The sequence below is a fragment of the Brassica rapa genome, chromosome A03, assembly GCF_000309985.2.
Source record: "Brassica rapa cultivar Chiifu-401-42 chromosome A03, CAAS_Brap_v3.01, whole genome shotgun sequence".
NCBI classification, from domain to species: domain Eukaryota; kingdom Viridiplantae; phylum Streptophyta; class Magnoliopsida; order Brassicales; family Brassicaceae; genus Brassica; species Brassica rapa.
In genome coordinates this window covers 15970575-15992605 of record NC_024797.2, presented here as the reverse complement: position 1 = coordinate 15992605, position 22031 = coordinate 15970575, and the positions used below count along the sequence as shown (strand labels likewise).

General features: G+C 39.6%; 3 protein-coding genes and 1 pseudogene across 21 annotated transcripts; 1 reads left to right on the top strand and 3 right to left on the bottom strand.

The window, feature by feature from the left end:
• The first annotated feature begins 336 nt into the window (after nt 1–336).
• On the top strand, nt 337–15286 carry LOC103859110 (disease resistance-like protein DSC2). Of its 18 annotated transcripts, XM_033288165.1 has the most exons (8): nt 339–1058; nt 1151–2156; nt 8177–8278; nt 8358–8636; nt 8723–10018; nt 14756–14820; nt 14905–14963; nt 15034–15284. In XM_033288165.1, the coding sequence occupies exons 1-8, from the start codon at nt 574–576 to the stop codon at nt 15144–15146; spliced, it is 3405 nt and encodes a 1134-aa protein (XP_033144056.1). In that variant the 5' UTR covers nt 339–573; the 3' UTR covers nt 15147–15284. The 18 variants fall into 18 exon arrangements, 15 of the variants coding, with proteins under 15 accessions (XP_033144057.1, XP_033144060.1, XP_033144056.1 ...); XM_033288166.1 differs by lacking the exon at nt 8177–8278 and having other exon boundaries at nt 337–1058; nt 1151–2258; nt 14905–14948; XM_033288169.1 differs by lacking the exon at nt 8177–8278 and having other exon boundaries at nt 338–1058; nt 1151–2258; nt 14905–14924.
• A 256-nt stretch (nt 15287–15542) lies between these two features.
• On the bottom strand, nt 15543–15687 carry LOC117133297 (annotated as a pseudogene).
• A 299-nt stretch (nt 15688–15986) lies between these two features.
• On the bottom strand, nt 15987–19959 carry LOC103859105. 2 transcript variants are annotated; one of them, XM_009136590.3, is made up of 4 exons: nt 19677–19959; nt 17949–19470; nt 16812–17742; nt 16160–16434 (listed from the first exon to the last, which is right to left on the bottom strand). In XM_009136590.3, exons 2-4 carry the CDS (start codon nt 19314–19316, stop codon nt 16160–16162), a joined length of 2574 nt encoding a protein of 857 aa, XP_009134838.2. In that variant the 5' UTR covers nt 19317–19470; nt 19677–19959. The 2 variants fall into 2 exon arrangements, with proteins under 2 accessions (XP_033144069.1, XP_009134838.2); XM_033288178.1 differs by lacking the exon at nt 19677–19959 and having other exon boundaries at nt 15987–16434; nt 17949–19316.
• A 334-nt stretch (nt 19960–20293) lies between these two features.
• On the bottom strand, nt 20294–21985 carry LOC103859104 (TPR repeat-containing thioredoxin TTL1). Its single transcript, XM_009136589.3, has 8 exons — nt 21605–21985; nt 21431–21497; nt 21305–21344; nt 21103–21235; nt 20959–21030; nt 20781–20861; nt 20640–20701; nt 20294–20538 (listed from the first exon to the last, which is right to left on the bottom strand). Exons 1-8 carry the CDS (start codon nt 21857–21859, stop codon nt 20466–20468), a joined length of 783 nt encoding a protein of 260 aa, XP_009134837.1. The 5' UTR covers nt 21860–21985; the 3' UTR covers nt 20294–20465.
• Nucleotides 21986–22031: the final 46 nt, after the last annotated feature.

Here is a 22031-nt window from a genome sequence, read left to right as displayed (position 1 = left end):
TATAATTCATGTTTTTAACTTTTTACTAAAATATTTTTTCAAATAACAATACAATATATACAGAAATAATCTCTTTTTAAAATTATATTTTCAGATTTTGGATAATTCTTACTATTATTAATTTTAATCAATTATCTAATCAAATAAATTAAAATTTCATTTTATTTTGTTAATTTAACTACACATTTTATTCATTAAGGGTATAAACGTTATTAACCACTCTAACTTTTAACGTGAGAGCTCGATTCCAAAAATTTAATTTGCAAATAATAGTATAGATAGCTATACATTTTATTCATTAAGGGTATAAACGTTATTAACCACTCTAACTTTTAACGTGAGAACTCGATTCCAAAATTTTTTTTCGCAAATAATAGTATAGATTCAAATAAAAAAAACCAAAACCGGTTCAAGTAACCTGGTCGTTACAGTGCATTTCTTTACTCTTCCTCTCCACTTGCAAAGAAGTCAAGACCTAGCTGTGTATCCTCTCTATTTAAGCGTCTTTACCTTTTTTTCTGTTTCTTCTTCAGATCTGAAAGCTTAGTGATCCTCTTCTTCTTGCTGTTAACAATGATGGCTTCTTCTTCATCATCATCATCATCTCTGGCTCTCATTTGGTTGTATCACGTCTTCCTGAGCTTCCGTGGTGAAGATGTACGCAAAGGCTTTCTTAGTCACGTTCTGAAAGAGTTCAAAAGCAAGGGAATCAATGTTTTCATTGATAACGAGATCAAGCGTGGTGAATCTGTCGGTCCAGAGCTTGTTAAAGCGATCAGACATTCAAGGGTTGGCGTGGTCTTGCTCTCCCGTAACTACGCTTCTTCAAGCTGGTGTCTGGATGAGTTAGTTGAAATCATGAAGTGCAGGGAAGAGGTTGGCCAAACAGTGATGACCATTTTCTACAATGTGGATCCATCTGAAGTTAGGAAGCAGACCGGAGATTTCGGAAAAGCCTTTGATGAAACCTGTGTGGGGAGAACAGAAGAGGTGAAGAGGGCATGGAGGCAAGCTTTGAATGATGTCGCGAGTATAGCTGGTTACGACGCTAGCAACTGGTTTGTTCCCTTTCTTATACTTCCACTTGGATATTATGTTGTAGTACATATTGGTGACTGTTTTTATGAATATTCTCTGTGGTTTTTGTTAGTGACAATGAAGCTGATTTGATCAACAAAGTCGCCTCAAAGGTCATGGCTGTGTTGGGTTTTACACCATCAAAAGACTTCGATGACTTTGTTGGCATAGAAGCTCGTATCATGGAGATAAAATCGAAGTTGATCCTACAGTCAGAAGAAGTTAAGGTGATTGGGATTTTTGGTCCTGCCGGGATTGGTAAGACGACCACTGCCAGAGTTTTATACAACCAACTCTCTCCTTATTTTCAATTCAACACGTTTTTGAAGAATATCAGAGGGAGTTATGAGAAGCCTTGTGGTAACGACTATGATTTGAAGCTGAATTTTCAGAAAAGCATGTTGTGTCAAATATTCAACAAAGAGGACATTGAGGTTCGTCACTTAGGAAGGGCTCAAGAAATGCTTAGTGACAAAAAGGTGTTGGTTGTTCTTGATGAAGTGGACAACTGGTGGCAGCTAGAGGAAATGGCAAAGCAGCCTGGATGGGTTGGTCCCGGAAGTATAATTATCATTACAACCGAAGATAGAAAACTCTTCAAGGCACTCGGACTTGGGATCGATCATATCTACGAGATGAAATATCCAACTAGCAAAGAGTCTCTCCAGATCTTCTGCCAATATGCGTTCGGTCAAAAGTCTCCCGATCAAGGTTTTGAAAGTCTTGCTAGGGAAGTTACTTGGCTTGCTGGTGATCTTCCTCTAGGCTTGAGAGTTATGGGATCTTATCTACGAGGAATGTCCAGGGATGGGTGGATAGAGGCACTACCATGGCTAAGGTCTACCCTTGACAGAGAAATTGAATCAACTCTAAGATTTAGCTACAACGCCTTGCGGGATAATGAAAGAACTCTTTTTCTGCATTTAGCATGTTTGTTTGCTGGTATCAAGGTTGATAGGTTCAAAAGGTATTTTGCAAATAGTAGTTTGGAAGTCAACCATGGGCTTGAAGTCTTAGCTCAAAAATCTCTTATATTTATAGAATACGGATTAATACAAATGCATAGATTACTGCAACAAATAGGTAGAGAAATTGTCAAGAAACAGTCGATGGAGGAGCCTGGAAGGCGACAGTTCTTGATGGATACTAAGGAGATTTCTCATGTACTTGATGAAGATACTGTAAGTCTTCTAATTCCTTGCTTTTAAAGCTGAGATTTTGGGTTTTTTTTTTCTGAATAATTTATTCTAGGATACTGGAAATGTTCGAGGCATAATGTTGAGTACGAGCGAGGAAATCAAAATAAATAAAAGCGCTTTCCAAGGGCTGAATAATCTCCAGTTTCTATACTTTAACTCTTACACCATACGCACACCCGGGGGCCTCGATTGTTTTCCCGCCAAACTCATATTTCTACATTGGTACAGCTGTCCATTGAGAATTTGGCCATCCAAGTTCTCTTGCAAGTTTCTTGTTGAACTAATCATGCAATATAGCAAATTCGAGATGCTTTGGAAAGGAATTAAAGTAAAAACAATTCAGTTTCTTTTTTCTTTTTGTATTGTATTGCTTCTTTATTAGGCATTTCTGTAATTAAACCTAATATTTTTTCTTTGTATAGCCTCTCCCATGCCTCAAGATTTTGGATTTGAGTTCCTCTCAGAATCTGAAAAAGATTCCAGATCTCTCAGAAGCAACGAGTCTCGAGGTTTTATGTCTCCATAAATGCAAAAGTTTGTTAGAGCTCACAAGCTCTGTTGGCAATGCCACTAAGCTTTATCGATTGGATATTAGAGGGTGTAGAAACATCAAAGACTTCCCAAATGTTTCTGACAGCATCCTAGAATTGGAGTTGTGCGAAACAGGGATAACGGAGGTTCCTCCATGGATTGAGAGCCTATATCGTCTGCGTAAACTAATTATGTGTGGATGCGAGCAGCTGAAAACTGTATCGCCAAACATTTCTAAGTTGGAGAATCTTGAGTTTCTTCATCTGACTAACTATGATCTATGTGATGCTGGTGATCATTATAATGAGGACAATGAAGAAATATATTACAATGAAAACTTATTTGCAGCAAGAATCGAGTGGGGGCCTGACTTTAAGCGTAGTTGGAGATTACGATCAGACTTAGATATTCACTACATTTTGCAGATATCTCTACCCGAGAAGGCTCTTACATCATCATTACATCTCCGCAGCTTTAATGGTATGAAGACTATTCCAGAATGCATCAGACGACTCTCGGGGCTGATTAAGCTTGACGTCAAAGAATGCAGAAGGCTCCAAGCACTTCCATCGCTTCCAGATTCCCTTCAATTTATAGACGCAGAAGGTTGTCATTCTTTGAAGAGAATAGAATCCTCTTTTCGGAATCCAAACATTTGCCTAAACTTTTTTTGCTGCTACCACCTGAATCAAAAAGCTAGAAAGCTCATCCAGACATCAGCTTGCAAATATGCGGTCTTACCAGGTGAAGAAGTGCCTGCACATTTCACTCACCGAGCCAGTTCAGGTTCCTTAACTATCAATTTGACTCCAAGACCTCTTCCTTCATCCTTCAGATTCAAAGCTTGTATCTTGCTGTCAAAGGTATATGATCAACCTGGGGATAACAATGACGATGATGATGACGAGGACGACGATAATGAAGAAGGCCAAAATTCATTGAAGGGCATGTCTTATTCCATCAGAGGTAAACATAATGGCCTCACAGTCGAAGGTGAATCAAACCAGATCCATATTCCAGCTCTATATAGGCCATCTCGATATAACCTATCTCCATATAGGCCAGATCTAAGTGAATATAGAGAGCATGTGTATATATTTGAAGATTTTTTCTATCTAACCCATGATTGTCCTGAAGCCGAAGAAACCACTTTCAGCGAGCTTACTTTTGAATTCATCGTCCATGATAAACCCTTGAAGGTCAAAGGCTGCGGTGTACGACTTTTAAAGGCCCCTCATTGTATTCTTGACGGAAAGGAAACTAAAGACCAAGATTCAAACAATGAGAGTGCAGGTGGTGAGAATGAAGAAAATGATGGTGATGATGAAGATGATGATCATGTTGAGGATGAGGAAGGTGGCGATGGTGATAATAATAAAGTTGTGGAGAATGATGATGTGATGCCACATTCTTCTGATGGGAAGAAGGTGAAGAGGAAGAGATGTTGCTGGTTATACCTATGATTGGATCAGAAGCAGAGCCTGCTCGTTTACAACCTGTTGGATCAGTCTGCTTTTAGATTCGCTACCTCCTCTCCTCATTTGCCCTTGTGTGACATTAAATCGTCTGCTCAGGAACAAATCGATTATATGATAACTGAAGATGATGATGCTCCTTTATTAATTGCTGATGAAGGAATCAAGTGATACAAGTGGTGATCTTTTAGGACCAAATGGTTAAAGGATAAGGATTAGAAGTGGCAAAGTAACTCTAGTTATGTTGGGTTATTCTAAAAGTAACTATGGTTTAGGTAATGCTTTAGCTTTATAATAACGGGGAAGGTTGGGGAGAGTCTTTATGGAGAGTTTGAGTGATTTCAGAGAGTAGAGAATGTGAGATATCTCTTGATCTATAATCGTTTCCTCTGTAATTCCTAAGTTCAAATCAATATAACTAAGCTTTTTTTATTGATCTCTGTTTTTGATTACAATTGATACCTAAAACGTATCATCAAGCTTGAAGTAAAGGAATTTGTGAAGAGCCTGTTTGCTAGATTCTTCCAGTGTCTAGAAGAGGTCACTAGCGAGAACGGGTTGTCCTTAAAGATGGTTGTATCGGATTTGTCATGGGTGTTTCAGATACTGACAAAGATGGAAATGGTGAGAGATTTTGTTGTAACATGGGTTGAGACGTCTGAGAAGTTAGTTAAGGTAGTTGAAGAGATGGAAACGGCTGCAGAGACGGTGGAGATAAGAGAAAGTCACTGAGGTGACTTCGAAAGTTGTGGAGGCGACTGGTTATGGAACTGTGATATTACAACCAGTGAAACGGCTTCGGATGGTTAAACTATGGCTTCCCTTTGTTAGAGAAACAAAGCCTCTTGTTGACTCCATTGTAACCGATAAGGATGATGATGGAGAAGAAGATAAGGAGGAAGGGGTGAGATGTAAAATAGATGGCGAGATATGGCAAGCTTTAGAGTCTTCCTTTGTGTCTATCATTCTAGCCTTGCCATCTTCGGACCAAGCGGAGATATTGACTGAGTGGTTGAGCAAGAATGGGGTGTATCCGGATTTGACAGAGGCTTTTGAGGTTTGGTGTTACAGATCAAAAGTTGCCAAGAGAAGATTGGGTTTGCTAGGGGGAGAGGAAGATAGGAAGGGCATGTCTTAAACTCTTTTGTTGAGCTCTGAATCTAGAAAGAGGAATATTCTGTTTCTCTGCTTCGTTGTTTAGGTCTCTTTTAACTCTTTTTGTGTGTGTTTCTCTGCCAAATCCATCATTGGCTGTTTACACAAATCCGTAAATATGTTTTAAGTACCTTCAACTGTGCAAAAGCTATATTTCCTACTTAGAAAAGAAGAGGCTTCAAATTTACAAAACGTTCATCGATCTGTAAATGTGGCCATGGTTCGTATGCATGTCTCTACGAAAACCTCCCCATGCAGAAAATGATGAAATGTGGCCATGGTTACGTCCCATATAACTTGCCACACCCACAGCTATTAGATCATACAGTGTAAGAGATACAATTAAGGGAGTGTAAATTAAGATTCCGGTTTGCATTAATTGTAAGATAGGAACCAATGCTTCCATTCAGCTCTTACAACAACACAATTTTTTCCATAACAGCCACTTCACGTGAGGAAGCTCAAGTATGTTCGCAAACAAGTGCGTCTTAAAGTCCAGTGCTCCGTAGAAAAGCAGATTGTAGATTTTTCTAAAACAGAATTCTAAACCTTCCCACTAACATTCTGCTTCTGCAATAAATAGATTAAAATTTTTGTATTCATGATTTAATCATCATATTCATTGTTTTAGAGTTTGAATTAATTTGTTCCAAGATTTGATTTCTTACACTTAATCTACAAGTACAACTCTCAAAAACATACCGTTAAAAGGGTCGACGCTTTGCCAAAAAAAGAAAAGAAAAGAAGCAAAACACTTAATGATGACATTATAACATTTGATGATCAAACAAACTTCTCTACTATGTAAATATTAATTTGATAGAGACGGAAAAATTCCATTAGAACTTTAAAACTAAAACAAAAAATGAAGACTGAAATAACACATATCAGTCACGAGGTCCCTAACAACCAAAAGACTCACACAACATATAGTGTCATAAAAAACAAATGTACTAAAGTCTTCCACATACAAGATCACTATTATATTCCCGCGGTCGCCCACTAGTTATTTATATATAGAAAAAGACTGACCCTCTCCACTTGAAAAGAAGTCAAAACCTACTACCTGTGTATCCTCTCTAGCTACGCGTCTTTACCTTCTTCCTTTTTGTGTCTTCTTCAGATCTGAAAGCTTAGTGATCCTCTTCTTCTTGCTGTTAAGGATGATGGCTTCTTCTTTATCATCATCTCTGGCTTGCAGTTGGTTGTATCACGTTTTCCTGAGCTTCCATGGACCAGACGTGCGCAAAGGCTTTCTTAGCCACGTTCGAAAAGAGCTCAAAAGCAAAGGACTCATAGTTTTCTTTGACGACGAGATCAAGCGAGGTGAATCTATCGATCAAGAGCTTGTAGAAGCTATCAGACAATCAAGGACAGCAATTGTATTGCTCTCCCCTAACTACACTTCTTCAAGCTGGTGTTTGAATGAGTTAGTGGAAATCATAAAGTGCAGGGAAGAGGATCGACAAACAGTTTTGACCATTTTCTACGAAGTGGATCCATCTGATGTTAGGAAGCAGACCGGAGTTTTCGGAAAACTCTTCAAGAAAACCTGTGTGGGAAAAACAGAAAAGGTAAAGAAAGCATGGAAGCAAGCTTTGGAAGATGTCGCTGGTATAGCTGGTTACCACTCTAGCAACTGGTTCGTTCACTCTTTTTTTTTTATTACTTCTACTTTGGATACTATGTACATGATGATGCCTGTTCTAATGAAAATCCTCTGTTTATGTTAGTGCCAATGAAGCTGATTTGATCAAAAAGGTTGCCTCAGATGTCATGGCTGTGTTGGGTTTTACCCCATCAAAAGACTTTGATGACTTTGTTGGCATAAGAGCTCGTATCACGGAGATAAAATCGAAGTTGATAATACAGTCAGAAGAAGTTAAGGTGATTGGGGTTGTGGGTCCTGCCGGGATTGGGAAGACGACCACTGCCAGAGTTTTATACAACCAACTCTCTCCTGATTTTCAGTTCAACACGTTTTTGGAAAATATCAGAGGGAGTTATGAGAAGCCTTGTGGTAACGACTATCAGTTGAAGTTGCGTTTACAGAAAAACTTGTTGTCTCAAATTTTCAACAAAGGGGACATTGAGGTTCTTCACTTAGGAAGGGCTCAAGAAATGCTGAGTGACAAAAAAGTGTTGGTTGTTCTTGATGAAGTGGATAACTGGTGGCAAGTAGAGGAAATGGCAAAGCAGCGTGCATGGGTTGGTCCCGAAAGTATTATTGTCATTACAACCGAGGATAGAAAACTTCTCGAGGCACTAGGACTAGGGATCGATCATATCTATGAGATGACATATCCAATTAGCTATGAGTCTCTGCAGATCTTCTGCCAATATGCTTTCGGTCAAAAGTATCCAGATAATGGTTTTGAAAGTCTTGCTTCGGAAGTTACTTGCCTTGCTGGTAATCTTCCTCTAGGCCTGAGAGTTATGGGATCTTATCTACGAGGAATGTCCAGGGACAAGTGGATAGAGGCACTACCATGGCTCAGGTCTACCCTTGACAGAGAAATTGAATCAACTCTAAGATTTAGCTACAACGCCTTGCGGGATAATGAAAGAACTCTTTTTCTGCATATAGCATGTTTCTTTGATGGTTTCAAGGTTGATAGCTTCAAAAGGTGTTGTGCAAACAGTAGTTTGGAAGTCAACCATGGGCTTGAAGTCTTAGCTCAAAAATCTCTTATATCTATAGAAAAGGGGCGCGTAAAAATGCATAGATTACTGAGGCAAATGGGTAGAGAAATTGTCAAGAAACAGTCTATGGAGAATCCTGGGAAGCTACAGTTCTTGACGGACAAAAAGGAGATTTCTGATGTACTTGATGAAGATACTGTAAGTTTTTTTACATCTGCAATCTTCTATTTCCTTTTTTCAAAAGCTGAGATTTTCTCTTGTGAATAATTTATTCTAGGCTACTGGAAATGTTCTAGGCATACAGTTGCGTTGGGGCGAGAAAATCCAAATAAATAGAAGCGCTTTCCAAGGGATGAATAATCTCCAGTTTCTATACTTTGAATCTTTTACCACAACATGCATATCCGAGGACCTCGACTGTCTTCCCGACAATCTGAGATTGCTATACTGGCGAATGTGTCCACTGAGAGTTTGGCCTTCCAAGTTCTCTGGCAAGTTTCTTGTTGAACTAATCATGCCAAATAGCAAATTCGAGATGCTTTGGGAGGGAACTAAAGTAAAAATATTCAGTTTTTTTTTTTTTCTTTATTGTATTGCTCAATTAGTCATTTATCTAAACTTAATATTTTTTTCTTTGTCTAGCCTCTCCCATGCCTCAAGATTTTCGATTTGAGTCGCTCTTCAAATCTGAAAAAGGTTCCAGATCTCTCAAAAGCAACGAGTCTCGAGGAATTACTTCTCCATCACTGTGGAAATTTGTTAGAGCTCACAAGCTCTATTGGCAATGCCACTAAGCTATATCGATTGGATATACCAGGGTGTACACACATCAAAGACTTCCCAAATGTTTCTGACAGTATCCTAGAGTTGGATCTGTGCAATACAGGAATAAAAGAGGTTCCTCCATGGATTAAGAACCTGCTTCGTCTGCGTAAACTGATTATGCGTAGATGCGAGCAGTTGAAAACTATATCGCCAAACATTTCTAAGTTGGAGAATCTTGAGCTTCTTAGTCTGAGTAACTATGCTTACTTTCCATTTGATGATCGTTATTATAACAATGAACATGCAGATGATCACCTAGTAGATAAGTGTGATGATGTATTTGAAGCAATAATCGAGTGGGGGCCTGACTTTAAGCGCCGTTGGAGATTACGATCGAACTTCAAAGTTGACTACATTTTGCCGATATGTCTGCCCGAGAAGGCTCTTACATCTCCTATATCATTTCGTCTCCGCAACAGAATTGGTATCAAGACTATTCCTGATTGCATCCGCCGTCTCTCGGGACTAATTAAGCTTGACGTCAAAGAATGCAGAAGACTCGTAGCACTTCCACCGCTTCAAGCTTCCCTTCTATCTTTAGATGCACAAGGTTGTAATTCTTTGAAGAGAATAGACTCCTCTTCTTTACAAAATCCGAACATTTGCCTAAACTTTGATATGTGCTTCAACCTGAACCAAAGAGCAAGAAAGCTCATCCAGACATCAGCTTGCAAATATGCGGTATTACCGGGTGAAGAAGTGCCTGCACACTTCACTCACCGAGCCACTTCAGGTTCCTTGACGATCAGTTTAACTCCAAGGCCTCTTACTTCATCCTTCAGATTCAAAGCTTGTATCTTGTTGTCAAAGGTATATAATCATCTCGCGGATAACAATGATGACGACGATGAAGAGGGTGAGAATTCATTGACGGGCATGTCTTATTCCGTCAGGGGTAAACATAATGGCCTTACATTAGGAGGTGGATCAAACCAGCTCCATATGCCAGCTCTATCTGGATATGAAGAGCATCTGTATATATTTGAAGATTCTTTCTCTCTAAGCCAGGATAGTCGTGAAGCCAAAGAAACCACTTTCAGCGAGCTTACTTTTGTGTTCAGAGTCCATGATAAAACATGCAAGGTCAAAGGCTGCGGTGTACGGCTTTTAGAGGCAAACAATTAAAGTGCAGGTGGTGAGGATGATGATGATGGTGAGTAAGATCAAGCCGAGGCTTCACTTACATTTGGTGATCGATCTACAAGTGACATAGTTGTTAGACTAAGAAACGAAGAAGGAAGTCATGTGAAGAATCAGACTTGTGGCTAAGAGAAGATTGGGATTGATAGGTGGAGAGGAAGATGGAAAGGACATGTCCTAAGTCTTTTGTTGAGGTCTGAGTCTAGATTGTGTTTTGTTGTTGTTGTGTAGGTCTCTTTTTACTAATTCTCCCGTGTTATCGGCCAAATCTGTAACTACTATTGACAGATTGTGTTAAGTTCTTTTCAATTGTGCAGAGATATCTCCTCATTAGAGAGGAACATGCTTCAAATTTGTAGAACGTCCATCTCTCTCTATCTTATCACTCCTGTTTTCTCTGCAACCAACGAGTGTACCAAAACTCGGTGCCATTTTGATCTTCGAGACAACAATCACAAAGTATAAAATTTTCTTAAAAGAAACAGCTTAGGCATTTTTATAGATTGATCGGATAACCGGAATAAACAGGAGGTTACCATACAATACAAAATCAGTTTTGTAGCTCCCACTATGCACTGAATACAAACAATTTTATAAGAAAAAAGTGATCCTCTCGACTTGAAAAGAAGTCAAGACCTAGCTGTGTATCCTCTCCATTTCGGGAATTGATATGCCTCGTCCAACAAAACTAGGTTTAGGCTTTAAACAGAGTTTTTTTTTGTTTTGTTTTTGGGACTAAAACAGAGTAAAAAACAGGCTTTAAACAGAGTTACTTGTCGAAAAAGTCATACCTAAATTCGTGATTGCATCCTACACGTGACGTGGCACGATTAGGGTCTAGTTAAAACTTAAGTAACACGTGATGATGAAGGTGGTAAGTACGATCTGAATGATCACGGTAATGGATATCTGGTAACAAGACATTCTTCTCTAGTGGCTCCCAGCTTATGGGGGCGTGGAGGTGATGCGACACAATAGAACCTCAACCGAATCCCATATCAAAGTAACAGCCACATGGTAAAAGTTGGTCTCCAACACTACGTGAGTTTGGTTTAGTTATAATTCAAATTAAATAAACAATACCGGTTCAAGTAACCGGGTCGTTACAGTGCATTTTTGGACTCTTTCTCTCCACTTGCAAATAAGTCCAGAGCTAGCTGTGTACCCTCTCTTTTTAAGCGTCTTTACCTTTTTCTGTTTATTCTTTCAGATCTGAAAGCTTTGTGATCCTCTTCTTCTTGCTGTTAACAATGATGGCTTCTTCTTCTTCTTCGTCATCATCTCTGGCTCTCATTTGGTTGTATCACGTCTTCCTGAGCTTCCGTGGTGAAGACGTGCGCAAAGGCTTTCTTAGCCACGTTCTGAAAGAGTTCAAAAGCAAGGGAATCAATGTTTTCATTGATAACGAGATCAAGCGAGGCCAATCTGTCGGCCCAGAGCTTGTTAAAGCGATCAGACATTCAAGGGTTGCGGTGGTCTTGCTCTCCCGTAACTACGCTTCTTCAAGCTGGTGTCTGGATGAGTTAGTTGAAATCATGAAGTGCAGGGAAGAGGTTGGTCAAACAGTGTTGACCATTTTCTACAATGTGGATCCATCTGAAGTTAGGAAGCAGACTGGAGATTTCGGAAAAGCCTTTGATGAAACCTGTGTGGGTAAAACAGAAGAGGTGAAGAAGGCATGGAGGCAAGCTTTGAATGATGTCGCTGGTATCGCTGGTTACCACTCTAGCAACTGGTTCGTTCACTTCTTTTTTTTTTTACTTCCACGTGGATATTAGAGTTTCTGATATTATTTATACATTTTTTTTATATTATTATTTATACATGATAATGATTGTTTTAATGAATATCTCTGTTGTTTTTGTCAGTGGGAATGAAGCTGATTTGATCAACAAAGTTGCCTCAGATGTCATGGCTGTGTTGGGTTTTACACCATCAAATGACTTTGATGACTTTGTTGGCATGGGAGCTCGTGTCACGGAGATAAAATCGAAGATTATCCTACAATCAGAACTAGTTAAGGTGATCGGGATTTTTGGTCCTGCTGGCATTGGGAAGACGACCACTGCCAGAGTTTTATACAACCAACTCTCTCATGCTTTTCCATTCAGCACGTTTTTGGAGGATATCAGAGGAAGTTATGAGAAGCCTTGTGGTAACGACTATAGGTTGAAGTTGCGTTTGCAGAAAAACTTGTTGTGTCAAATATTCAACCAAAGTGACATTGAGGTTCGTCACTTAAGAGGAGCTCAAGAAATGCTGAGTGACAAAAAGGTGTTGGTTGTTCTTGATGAAGTGGATAACTGGTGGCAGCTAGAGGAAATGGCAAAGCAGCCTGGATGGGTTGGTCCCGGAAGTATGATTATCATTACAACAGAAGATAGAAAACTTCTCAAGGCACTTGGACTCGGGAGCGATCATATCTACAAGATGAATTTTCCAACTGAAGATGAGTCTCTGCAGATCTTCTGCCAATATGCTTTCGGTCAAAAGTCTCCAGATGATGGTTTTGAAAGTCTTGCTAGGGAAGTTACTTGGCTTGTTGGTGATCTTCCTCTAGGCCTGAGAGTTATGGGATCATATCTACGGGGAATGTCCAAGGACGAGTGGATAGAGGCATTACCATGGTTAAGGTCTACCCTTGACAGAGAAATTGAATCAACTCTAAGGTTTAGCTACGACGCCTTGAGAGATAATGAAAAAACTCTTTTTCTGCATGTAGCATGTTTGTTTGGTGGTTTCTACGCTTCTAGCATCAAAAGTTATTTTGCAAACAGTAGTTTGGAAGTCAACCATGGGCTTGAAGTCTTAGCTCAAAAATCTCTTATAACTATAGACCACAAACATGAACGCGTACATATGCATATATTACTGCAACAAATGGGTAGAGAAATTGTCAAGAAACAGTGTACGGAGAATCCTGGAAAGCGACAGTTCTTGTGGGACACCAAGGACATTTCTCATGTACTTGATGAAGATACTGTAAGTTTTTTCATTATACTTTACATCTGCAGTCTTCTGTTTCCTTGTTTTCTAAGCTGTAATTATTTTTTTTGTTAAATAATTTATTCTAGGCTACTGGAAATGTTCTTGGCATAAATACAACGTGGACGGGCGAGGAAATCCAAATAAATAAAAGCGCTTTCCAAGGGATGAATAATCTCCAGTTTCTATTACTCTTCTCTTACAGTACCATACACACACCCGAGGGCCTCGACTGTCTTCCCGACAAACTCATATTGCTACATTGGGACCGCTCTCCATTGAGAATTTGGCCTTCCACGTTCTCTGGCAAGTGTCTTGTCGAACTAAGGATGCAAAATAGCAAATTCGAGATGCTTTGGGAGGGAATAAAAGTAAAAATATTCAGCTTCCTTTTTTTTGTATTGTATTGCGCAATTAGTCATTTATCTAAACCTAATAATTTTTTTCTTTGTATAGCCTCTCTCATGCCTGAGGACGTTAGATTTGAGTTCCTCTTGGGATCTGAAAAAGATTCCAGATCTCTCAAAAGCAACGAGTCTCGAGGTGTTACAGCTTGGTGATTGCAGAAGTTTGTTAGAGCTCACAAGCTCTATTAGCAGTGCCACTAAGCTTTGTTATTTGAATATATCAAGGTGTACAAAAATCAAAGACTTCCCAAATGTTCCTGACAGCATCGACGTGTTGGTGTTGTCCCATACAGGGATAAAGGATGTGCCTCCATGGATTGAGAACCTTTTTCGTCTGCGTAAACTAATTATGAATGGATGCAAGAAGCTGAAAACTATATCGCCAAACATTTCTAAGTTGGAGAATCTTGAGTTTCTTGCTCTGAATAACTATCTTTTCTGTGCTTATGCGTATGCTTATGAAGATGATCAAGAAGTAGATGACTGTGTATTTGAAGCAATAATCGAGTGGGGGGATGACTGTAAGCACAGTTGGATATTACGATCAGACTTCAAAGTTGACTACATTTTGCCGATATGTCTGCCCGAGAAGGCTTTTACATCTCCTATATCATTATGTCTCCGCAGTTATGGTATCAAAACTATTCCAGATTGCATCGGACGTCTCTCGGGACTAACTAAGCTTGACGTCAAAGAATGCAGAAGGCTGGTAGCACTTCCACCGCTTCCAGATTCCCTTCTGTATCTAGATGCACAAGGTTGTGAATCTTTGAAGAGAATAGACTCCTCATCTTTTCAAAATCCCGAGATTTGCATGAACTTTGCCTACTGCATCAACCTGAAACAAAAAGCGAGAAAGCTCATCCAGACATCAGCTTGCAAATATGCAGTCTTACCGGGTGAAGAAGTGCCTGCACACTTCACTCACCGAGCTAGTTCAAGTTCCTTAACGATCAATTCGACTCAAAGACCTCTTACTTCATCCTTCAGATTCAAAGCTTGTATCTTGCTGTCAAAGGTATATGATCAACCTGGGGATGACAATGAAGATGAGGAAAAAGAGGGTGAGAATTCATTGACGAGCATGTCTTATTCAGTGTGGGGTAAACAGAATGGCCGCACGGTCGGAAGTGGATCAGACCAGCTCCTTATGCCTGCTCTATATGTATATAGAAAGCATCTGTATATATTTGAAGATTCTTGCACTCTAAAGGATTGTTCTGAAGCCGAAGAAACCACTTTAAGCGAGCTTACTTTTGTATTCAGAGTCGATGATGAAACCTGCAAGGTCGAAGGCTGCGGTGTACGACTTTTAGAGGCAAACAATGAAAGTGCAGGTGGTGGGGATGAAGAAAATGATGATGATGATGATGATGATGATGACGATGATGATGATTGTCATCTTCATGATCATTATCATGATGATGATGATGATAGTGGTAAGGAAGAAGATGATGATGATGATGGTGGTGGTGAGGAAGATGAAGGTGGTGATGAAGATGACGATCATGGTGAGGATGATGAAGGTGGTGATGGTGATAATAATAAATAATAGAGCTGAGGAGAATGTTAATGATTCTGTTTTTTATGATGCAGGAAACACAGAAGCAAACAATGAAACTGAAGGAGAAGAATCTAAACGTGATGAGGATGAAGAGACGAGTAGCAGTAAACGAATGAAGTTGAACTTTTCTAGATTTTTCCAGTAACCAAAAGTTTCTTGCTCTCTGTATTACTTCTGGTGATTTGTGTAAATTTAAGTAATGATCTCTTTCATGGTGATTGCTTATTCATGTGCTGAGATAACATCTAATTCACGGGAAAGATCCAAGCTTTTTTCTCTATCACATCAATCTCTTAAGACTTTTCTGTGTTAGTCTTTGATGATGATGTCCCTTAGGATCAATCACTTGTGTCATAACGTGAAAAGCGCGTTGGGGATTCTCTGTGTTGCTAAGGAGCTTGATTGTCCTCTGGTTGCCACTGCTTGTGTGAACTACTTGGAAGCTGTTCCATGGGAGGAAGAGATGTTGCGGATCAGAGAAGCATAGCTGATTCTTTTCCGTCTCCAACCTCAGCAAATAATTAGTAGTTTTTTGTACACTGACAGGCCAAGCAAACCCCCTCTGCCACAAATGATGAAGTAGGCTCTTCCACTTGAGAAAGACCTTAGGCCTTTAGTACAATGAAAGTCATTACCCTAGGCCACTTGTCTTCTTGATAAAGAGTCGACCCCATCCAGGTAAGTGATTAGCTAGAACACATGAGTCTCTTATTTATACCCAGTTTCCAAAGGGTCTTCCTTCTCTCGTAACCGTGTGAGACTTTGTTTAGTTTCACACTTACCCCGTTCTTATGATACACCGCGTGCCTTTCCAATGCTTCTCTTCAACGACGTGTCGGATGAGCGTAATAAAACGCGAAACGGCAAGACCGTTGCTGTGTTTAGATTCTGTAGTGGGCCGGATTATTTACGGGCACAGATCATATTTATACAGAGATAACAACAATGCTATGAAGGTTCATCTCGAATATCCAACTTGACATAATAAGCTAATTGTGAAATAATAATAAAAATCAAATTCTTTTTACGTGAAAATGAGTCTTCCCCATTTATCATATACATTATACAATGGCTAAAAATAAAAGATTCAGAATCTGAACAAAGACAGAAAGAAATCAATATCTAACAAATCTAAAACAATTGAAGCAAAGTGGTGATTTAGTGGAGCCCTAACCTCAACCAATGGGGTTGTCTTGTGTCCAGAATCATCTTAACTACATCTTCTACAAATGAATCAAAGCATGAATAGCAACACCCTTTCATCAGGCTGCTGCTGCTGTTGTTGCTACTGCTGCTGCAAGGTCTCATATCATCGTGAAGACACGTCACTGGCGGCGGAACAAGGTGGACTTCACTGCTCTTGTGTTCCAGTCCACAAGCTGCCAGTATCGTGTGTAATGAGCACGTGGCAATCTCGTCAAACGTAGCTTGACCTGAACAAGACAGTGGAAAGGTACCCCAGAACTACAGTAAGAAGTCTTATCTAAATAACAATCCGAAGGGTGGAGATATGTACAGATGAAACTAACTTAGAGAGAGTTAACAAGTTGTAGATGTGTGCCTAAAGGCTAAAGCCAAAACCGACATTTTCAATGAGTTTGGCAAATATCTAAGCTATAACACAACCAAACTAACTAGGAAGTCAAGCCGAGATGAACTTAACCAAAGTTGTATACAAGTTGTAATCAAATTGTGGCCTAGATCCAAATTTAATCTAAAAACAGCTCCTAAGGTTTTAAACATTATATACTTGTCTACAATGTACAGCAAAGAAAAACAGAACACTAGTTGAAGAGGGAATTATGTGTACCTAAGTTAATTTGACGGGACAAGTTCTTGAGATGGGCACTAACTCTTTGTTGCAGTTGTTCTCCTCCAGTGAAAGGCATTGTGTTTGGCATGTAGCCACGTAGATGTTGTTGATTACCAAACAAGGGTTCACCCTGAGCCAGTCCATGATGCAATCCTAAATCGCTAGGTCGATTACCATGAAATATATCACTAGGGAAACGTCCTACTGCTTCTACGCTTCCAAAATGATCCAACCTTGAAGACAAAAGCTCAGGTTCATGGGCAGATATCAACGGATTGTTATTCGGTAGTCTTTCCTCAGAGATTGTATACAACGACATCCCTGTTTGTAGTGAAGGTTGAGGCGCTTCTCTTTCTCTGCCATGACCAATTTGTGTAGACACGAAACCATCACTCGAGTTAGCAATCATCGATGTTCCACCACCTCCACTTCCCATATTAACAAGCCTATCACCGTTGATAATGTTTTGTATGTGTCTATGAAGCGTCCTTCGTCTTGATAACGTCGTTGCTCCTAAGCCGGAAGGAGAAGAGCCTTGAACATCACTATTAGGGAGCCTTGAAGAAAAAAGGTACTCTCCATTGGAGAATGGTGTACGTGGGGAGACTAGCAAAGACGGATCTTGATATTGCCCTGAAACTACAAGAGGTGATGGTCTAGTATAAAAGCCACTGACCCCTTGTTGCTCAGATGTAGTATGCGTTTGGGAACTAGCTGATCCAAGTGCAACAGGTCTGCAAACTTCACAGTACCAGTTTCCTTCAGGCACTTCCCTCCCGAGTCCAACGCAGTACGTATGTGCAGATGAATCACAGAGATCACAAAGCAACATAAGCCCATCATCTTCACCTTGGTGACATTCAGAACATATTGTATTTTCATAGGGATCAAGATAACTCCTCAACTCTTCCTCAGTCGGTTGATAGACCTGCACACAACCAAAAAAAACCATATAAATAAGCAAATTTAATGAGCAAAAATTGCAACTTATATCCAAAGGTTAACAAAAGTTGATAAGGTCTTGTCCATCATTCATTAGGATACCAGGACATTACTCAATCAGCTAAGTAATGAATCAACTAAAGAGACTCTATCGGGTAAGTAAGGTAACAAAAAAGAGTATAAGAAACAAACCTGATCCCGTTCAGGTACAGGTATCAGAACTTCTCTCAAATCAACTCCAGGTGTAGATCTTGCTGGTTTACTGATTGTTCTGAACCGCTGCTTGCATAAAGGGCATCGAGATTCTACTTTCGACCACTCCATTATGCATGTGAAGCAAAAGTAATGACTACAACAGTCCAGTGTTCCCTTCAATCTTCGCATGTCTTCTTCAGACAGACAAATCCCACAAACGTTTTTCATCACATCCCTTTTCACTTGCTCTATCTTCTTCTCAACTTTCTTCACAGGTGACTTACGAAGCTGAGGCAAAGCTTTATGGACCGTAGTTTTTCTTATAGATGTCACACTACTTCTCAACAGACTACTGGCTTCCCTTACCTGCTCTCTTTCCTCCTCTGAGATTGTGTACTCAAAATCGGATTCTCCAGAGGAGGCAATGTCTGAATCTGATGGCACAGTACACCGACGCCTAGGCCTCGATGATCTCGTCTTCACCTTCTTTCTTACAGGTAAGCAATCATCATCATCTTCATCTTCATCAACTCCTTCCTTTGTTTTCTTCCCACGTCTCTTTCTTCCATTTCGTCTTTTACGGCCTCCTCTAGATCTCTGCTTTCGCTTGTTTCTCTTACAAACATTTTCTTCTTCTTCTTCTTCCTCCTCTTCCTCGTCTAATGAGACATCTTCCTCATCTGCGGTAAACTCTTCATCACCATCCTCACCCTCATCATAATCTCCATCATCTTCCTTTTCACTCTCGTGTGACACATTCTCCTGCTCTTCCAATCTCATCTCTCCGTCTTCACCATCATGACCAGAATCTAAATCCACCTTTTCACAGCTGGCACTTTCCACATCCCTCTCTTCCTCTTCCTCCTCGCCATCTTCATCTTCTACCTCATAGAAAACTCTCCTTCGCTTTCCCAAACCAATTCCATCCAAACACCCAGCTTTAACGCCCTTCCTTGACTCTCCCATCTCCTCATCCTCTTCGTCATCCAAATCCACATCTTCATTGTCAGATGCAACAACCTCATCCACCTTCCGCGACTTGCATCCCGTAATCTTCCTATTACCACGAGGACCAGTCTTCACCTTCGGCCACTCAACATTCCTCAGCATAACATCTTCCTCCTCTTCCTCCACCTCATTAAATCCCTCATCCTCCACCGCCTCAGAGACATCACAACCATCAAAAGAACCTTCATCATACTCCTTGAGATCACAATCATCATCAAACTCGCTGAGATCAACAGCTTCTTCATACTCTTCCTCCTCTTCCTCTTCATCCTCATCAGATATTTCATAATCCTCATCTGAATCATCCGAATCCTTAGATCTAACCTTTACATCTGAATTTCTTCCTCTCTTTCCCATTATCTCCAAAAGCCACCAAACCAACTAATCTAAAATCTCAAATTCACCAAAAAAAAAAAATCAATGGTTCTATTAAGCTCGTCCTGCTCTAGAATTTATAACCTAATCAAAATCAATCTCAAAACCAATCCTCCAGCTCAGAAACGCAGCAGATCTGCAATCAAATTACACGAATACACACAATTAAAAGCTATCGATTTGATTCCGATATACATAACTGAAAACCACATTAATTACGAATCGATCCCAAAATTAGAAACTGAAATCAAACAATTAAATGAATCAATTAATTTTACAATTCCAGGCTACAAAAATTGCAAAAATCAAATAATTTTACAAATCATCATTAAGAACACGAACCTCTCAGATGAGATTAACCACTAATTTAGTGGATCGTGATCCTTTTCCCCGCCTTGTTTTCCTCTCTCTATTTACAATTTTTTTTTTTTTGGGTGTGTTGGTTGCGGAAGTGAGCAAAATGTATTTTGATTTGTTTAGAGGCTAACGACGACGCGGTTGCGAAGGTGAAGAGAGCTAGCGTGGAGAATGACGGAAGTGCCCTCGACCGCTTCTGGTGGCAGTTGGGCTTTTTTGACTTTTTGTTTTTTTATTAATGATTGTGTGAGCGAGCACGTGAGGCAGCTATAGCCTGTGCTTGATCGTACTGGAATGTTTCTTATCGGACGGTTTTTATTTGTCCTTACGTTTCTAATCTAGGAATAGATGGTAAATGAGAAGATTATAAAGTTACTATTTATAGCAGATGTTGATTTCAGTTTTACATGAAAATATTACAGAAAAATATTTTAAAATACAAGAAAAAATATTAACAAACAAAAAAATCACATTATTCACGAGTTAAAATTGCTCATTTTAAAATTTTAATGAGCTAATATACATAAATTATATTTTTTTCTAAAAAGTTAGTAGCTTTAGTTCGATAATTTTTAGGGCTGCATGATGTATAGTTATGAAAATCCATGCATAACATTGTCGTTGCTCAGACAATATGATTAGGGTATTGAGATTTTGTTATCAAAGACGAGATGACAAAAAAAAAGATAACTTTTAATTGGGCTATTATTTCACAATTGGGCCTTAAAGAAATACATACAAACGAGAGGGCTCCAAGAAAAGCCTAAAACCGTTTCAAACTAAACCGGAGCTCCAGTTTCTACAAAGGCGGTGAACTTTAGCAAGTGAAGCCATGTAATCATCAGACCTGAAAAATAAATTTGGGATGAAGAAAAAGCATCAACAAACACTAAACCAACAACCTCTTGATTTCTGATTGCTCTAAGTATGTGCTATAGGGATTCAAACCTCTGCCCATATGGAGATCCACAAGCCGCTGTTATGTGAAACTTTGCCTTTTCTGATTTACCCTACAACAAGAATCAGACAAGAAACTCAACAAGATTGATTGAGCTTTGAACAAGAGTAAGAACAAGAACAAGAGCATACCTCGGCTTCATAGTAGAGCCCTGCATATAATGAAGCGTAGAAAACTTCACTTGCTTGACCACTCAAGAAGTCATTAACCAACTGTTTTTTGGGTCAAAATTAGAACATTAGGAGTACAGACAGTTTGTTTAAATAAGAATCATAGCATCATTTGTCAAGAAAGGTGTTTCAAAAAAACCTTTTCAGGATCACCACCGTTCTTGAATAGGTTATAAGCTTCCCTCATCACAGGCCGAGAATCTCTACCAACCTACAAAGAATACTATATCTTGATTGTGTCACTCATCATAATAAGCTTTAGGATAAGAAGAGAAAAACAAACCTCAAGAAATTGTTTTCGTGCAACATCAACACCGTGGAGCCGAGCTTCGCAGAGAAAGCACCAAATCGATTCCTCAGTGTCATTTGGGTTCTGAGCAACATCTAACCTGAACTGTTTTGCTCCTTCTTCAAACCTATAAAGACCAGAATCAACTCAAAAACGTAAGAAGAGACAATGATTAGGAGCTCTAGAAGTCAAGTACCTATCCATATAGTAAAGAGAAAGCCCACGTTGCCAAAGATCTGTCATCAAAGCAAAAACGAATGATCTAAAATCATTTTTATTCGAAAATTTTCAAGCTTTTCAGACAAAAACACGTAACACTTACATGCCTTTTGTCGGGAATCCAACACAATAGCTTTATCGAACTCTGTCACCGATCCAGAAACATCACCCTTTCACAACCAAAAAAAAAAAACAATTACGAACTTTTAAAAGATCCCTTTTTAAAAAAAAAATGATCATTTGTTCGGACAAATGTGTTTGTCGGATTGTTAGTTACCTGTCTGAAGAGTTGCATTCCGTTTCGAATCGCTGCGATGGCTTCACGAGGATTCGAATCTCCGCCTCCAGTTATAGCATCCCAAATCGAGGAGACAGAAGGGAGGAAGAGTCTGCGAGAGAGTGCGTGGGCGTGTTGAGGTGTGTGGCGGGAAAATTGGGGGTTTAGGGTTTTAAGTGGCGAGATCGCCGCGAAGCGCCGGGGGATAGTGGGAGAAGAGTATATGATGGGATTCACGATATGGGTTAGTGCCATTGGTGGCGGAAGCTGAGGAATTTTCACGGCGATGATTACGATTTCGCTGAGTCTCTAACGGATTAGCTCACTTGAAGATAAGATGACAAATGGGAGGGAAGAAATGAAGCCTAAGTAAACCGGAAAATCACGGTTTGTTTATTTGCTTTATGCGCCAAACCGTGAGTATGCT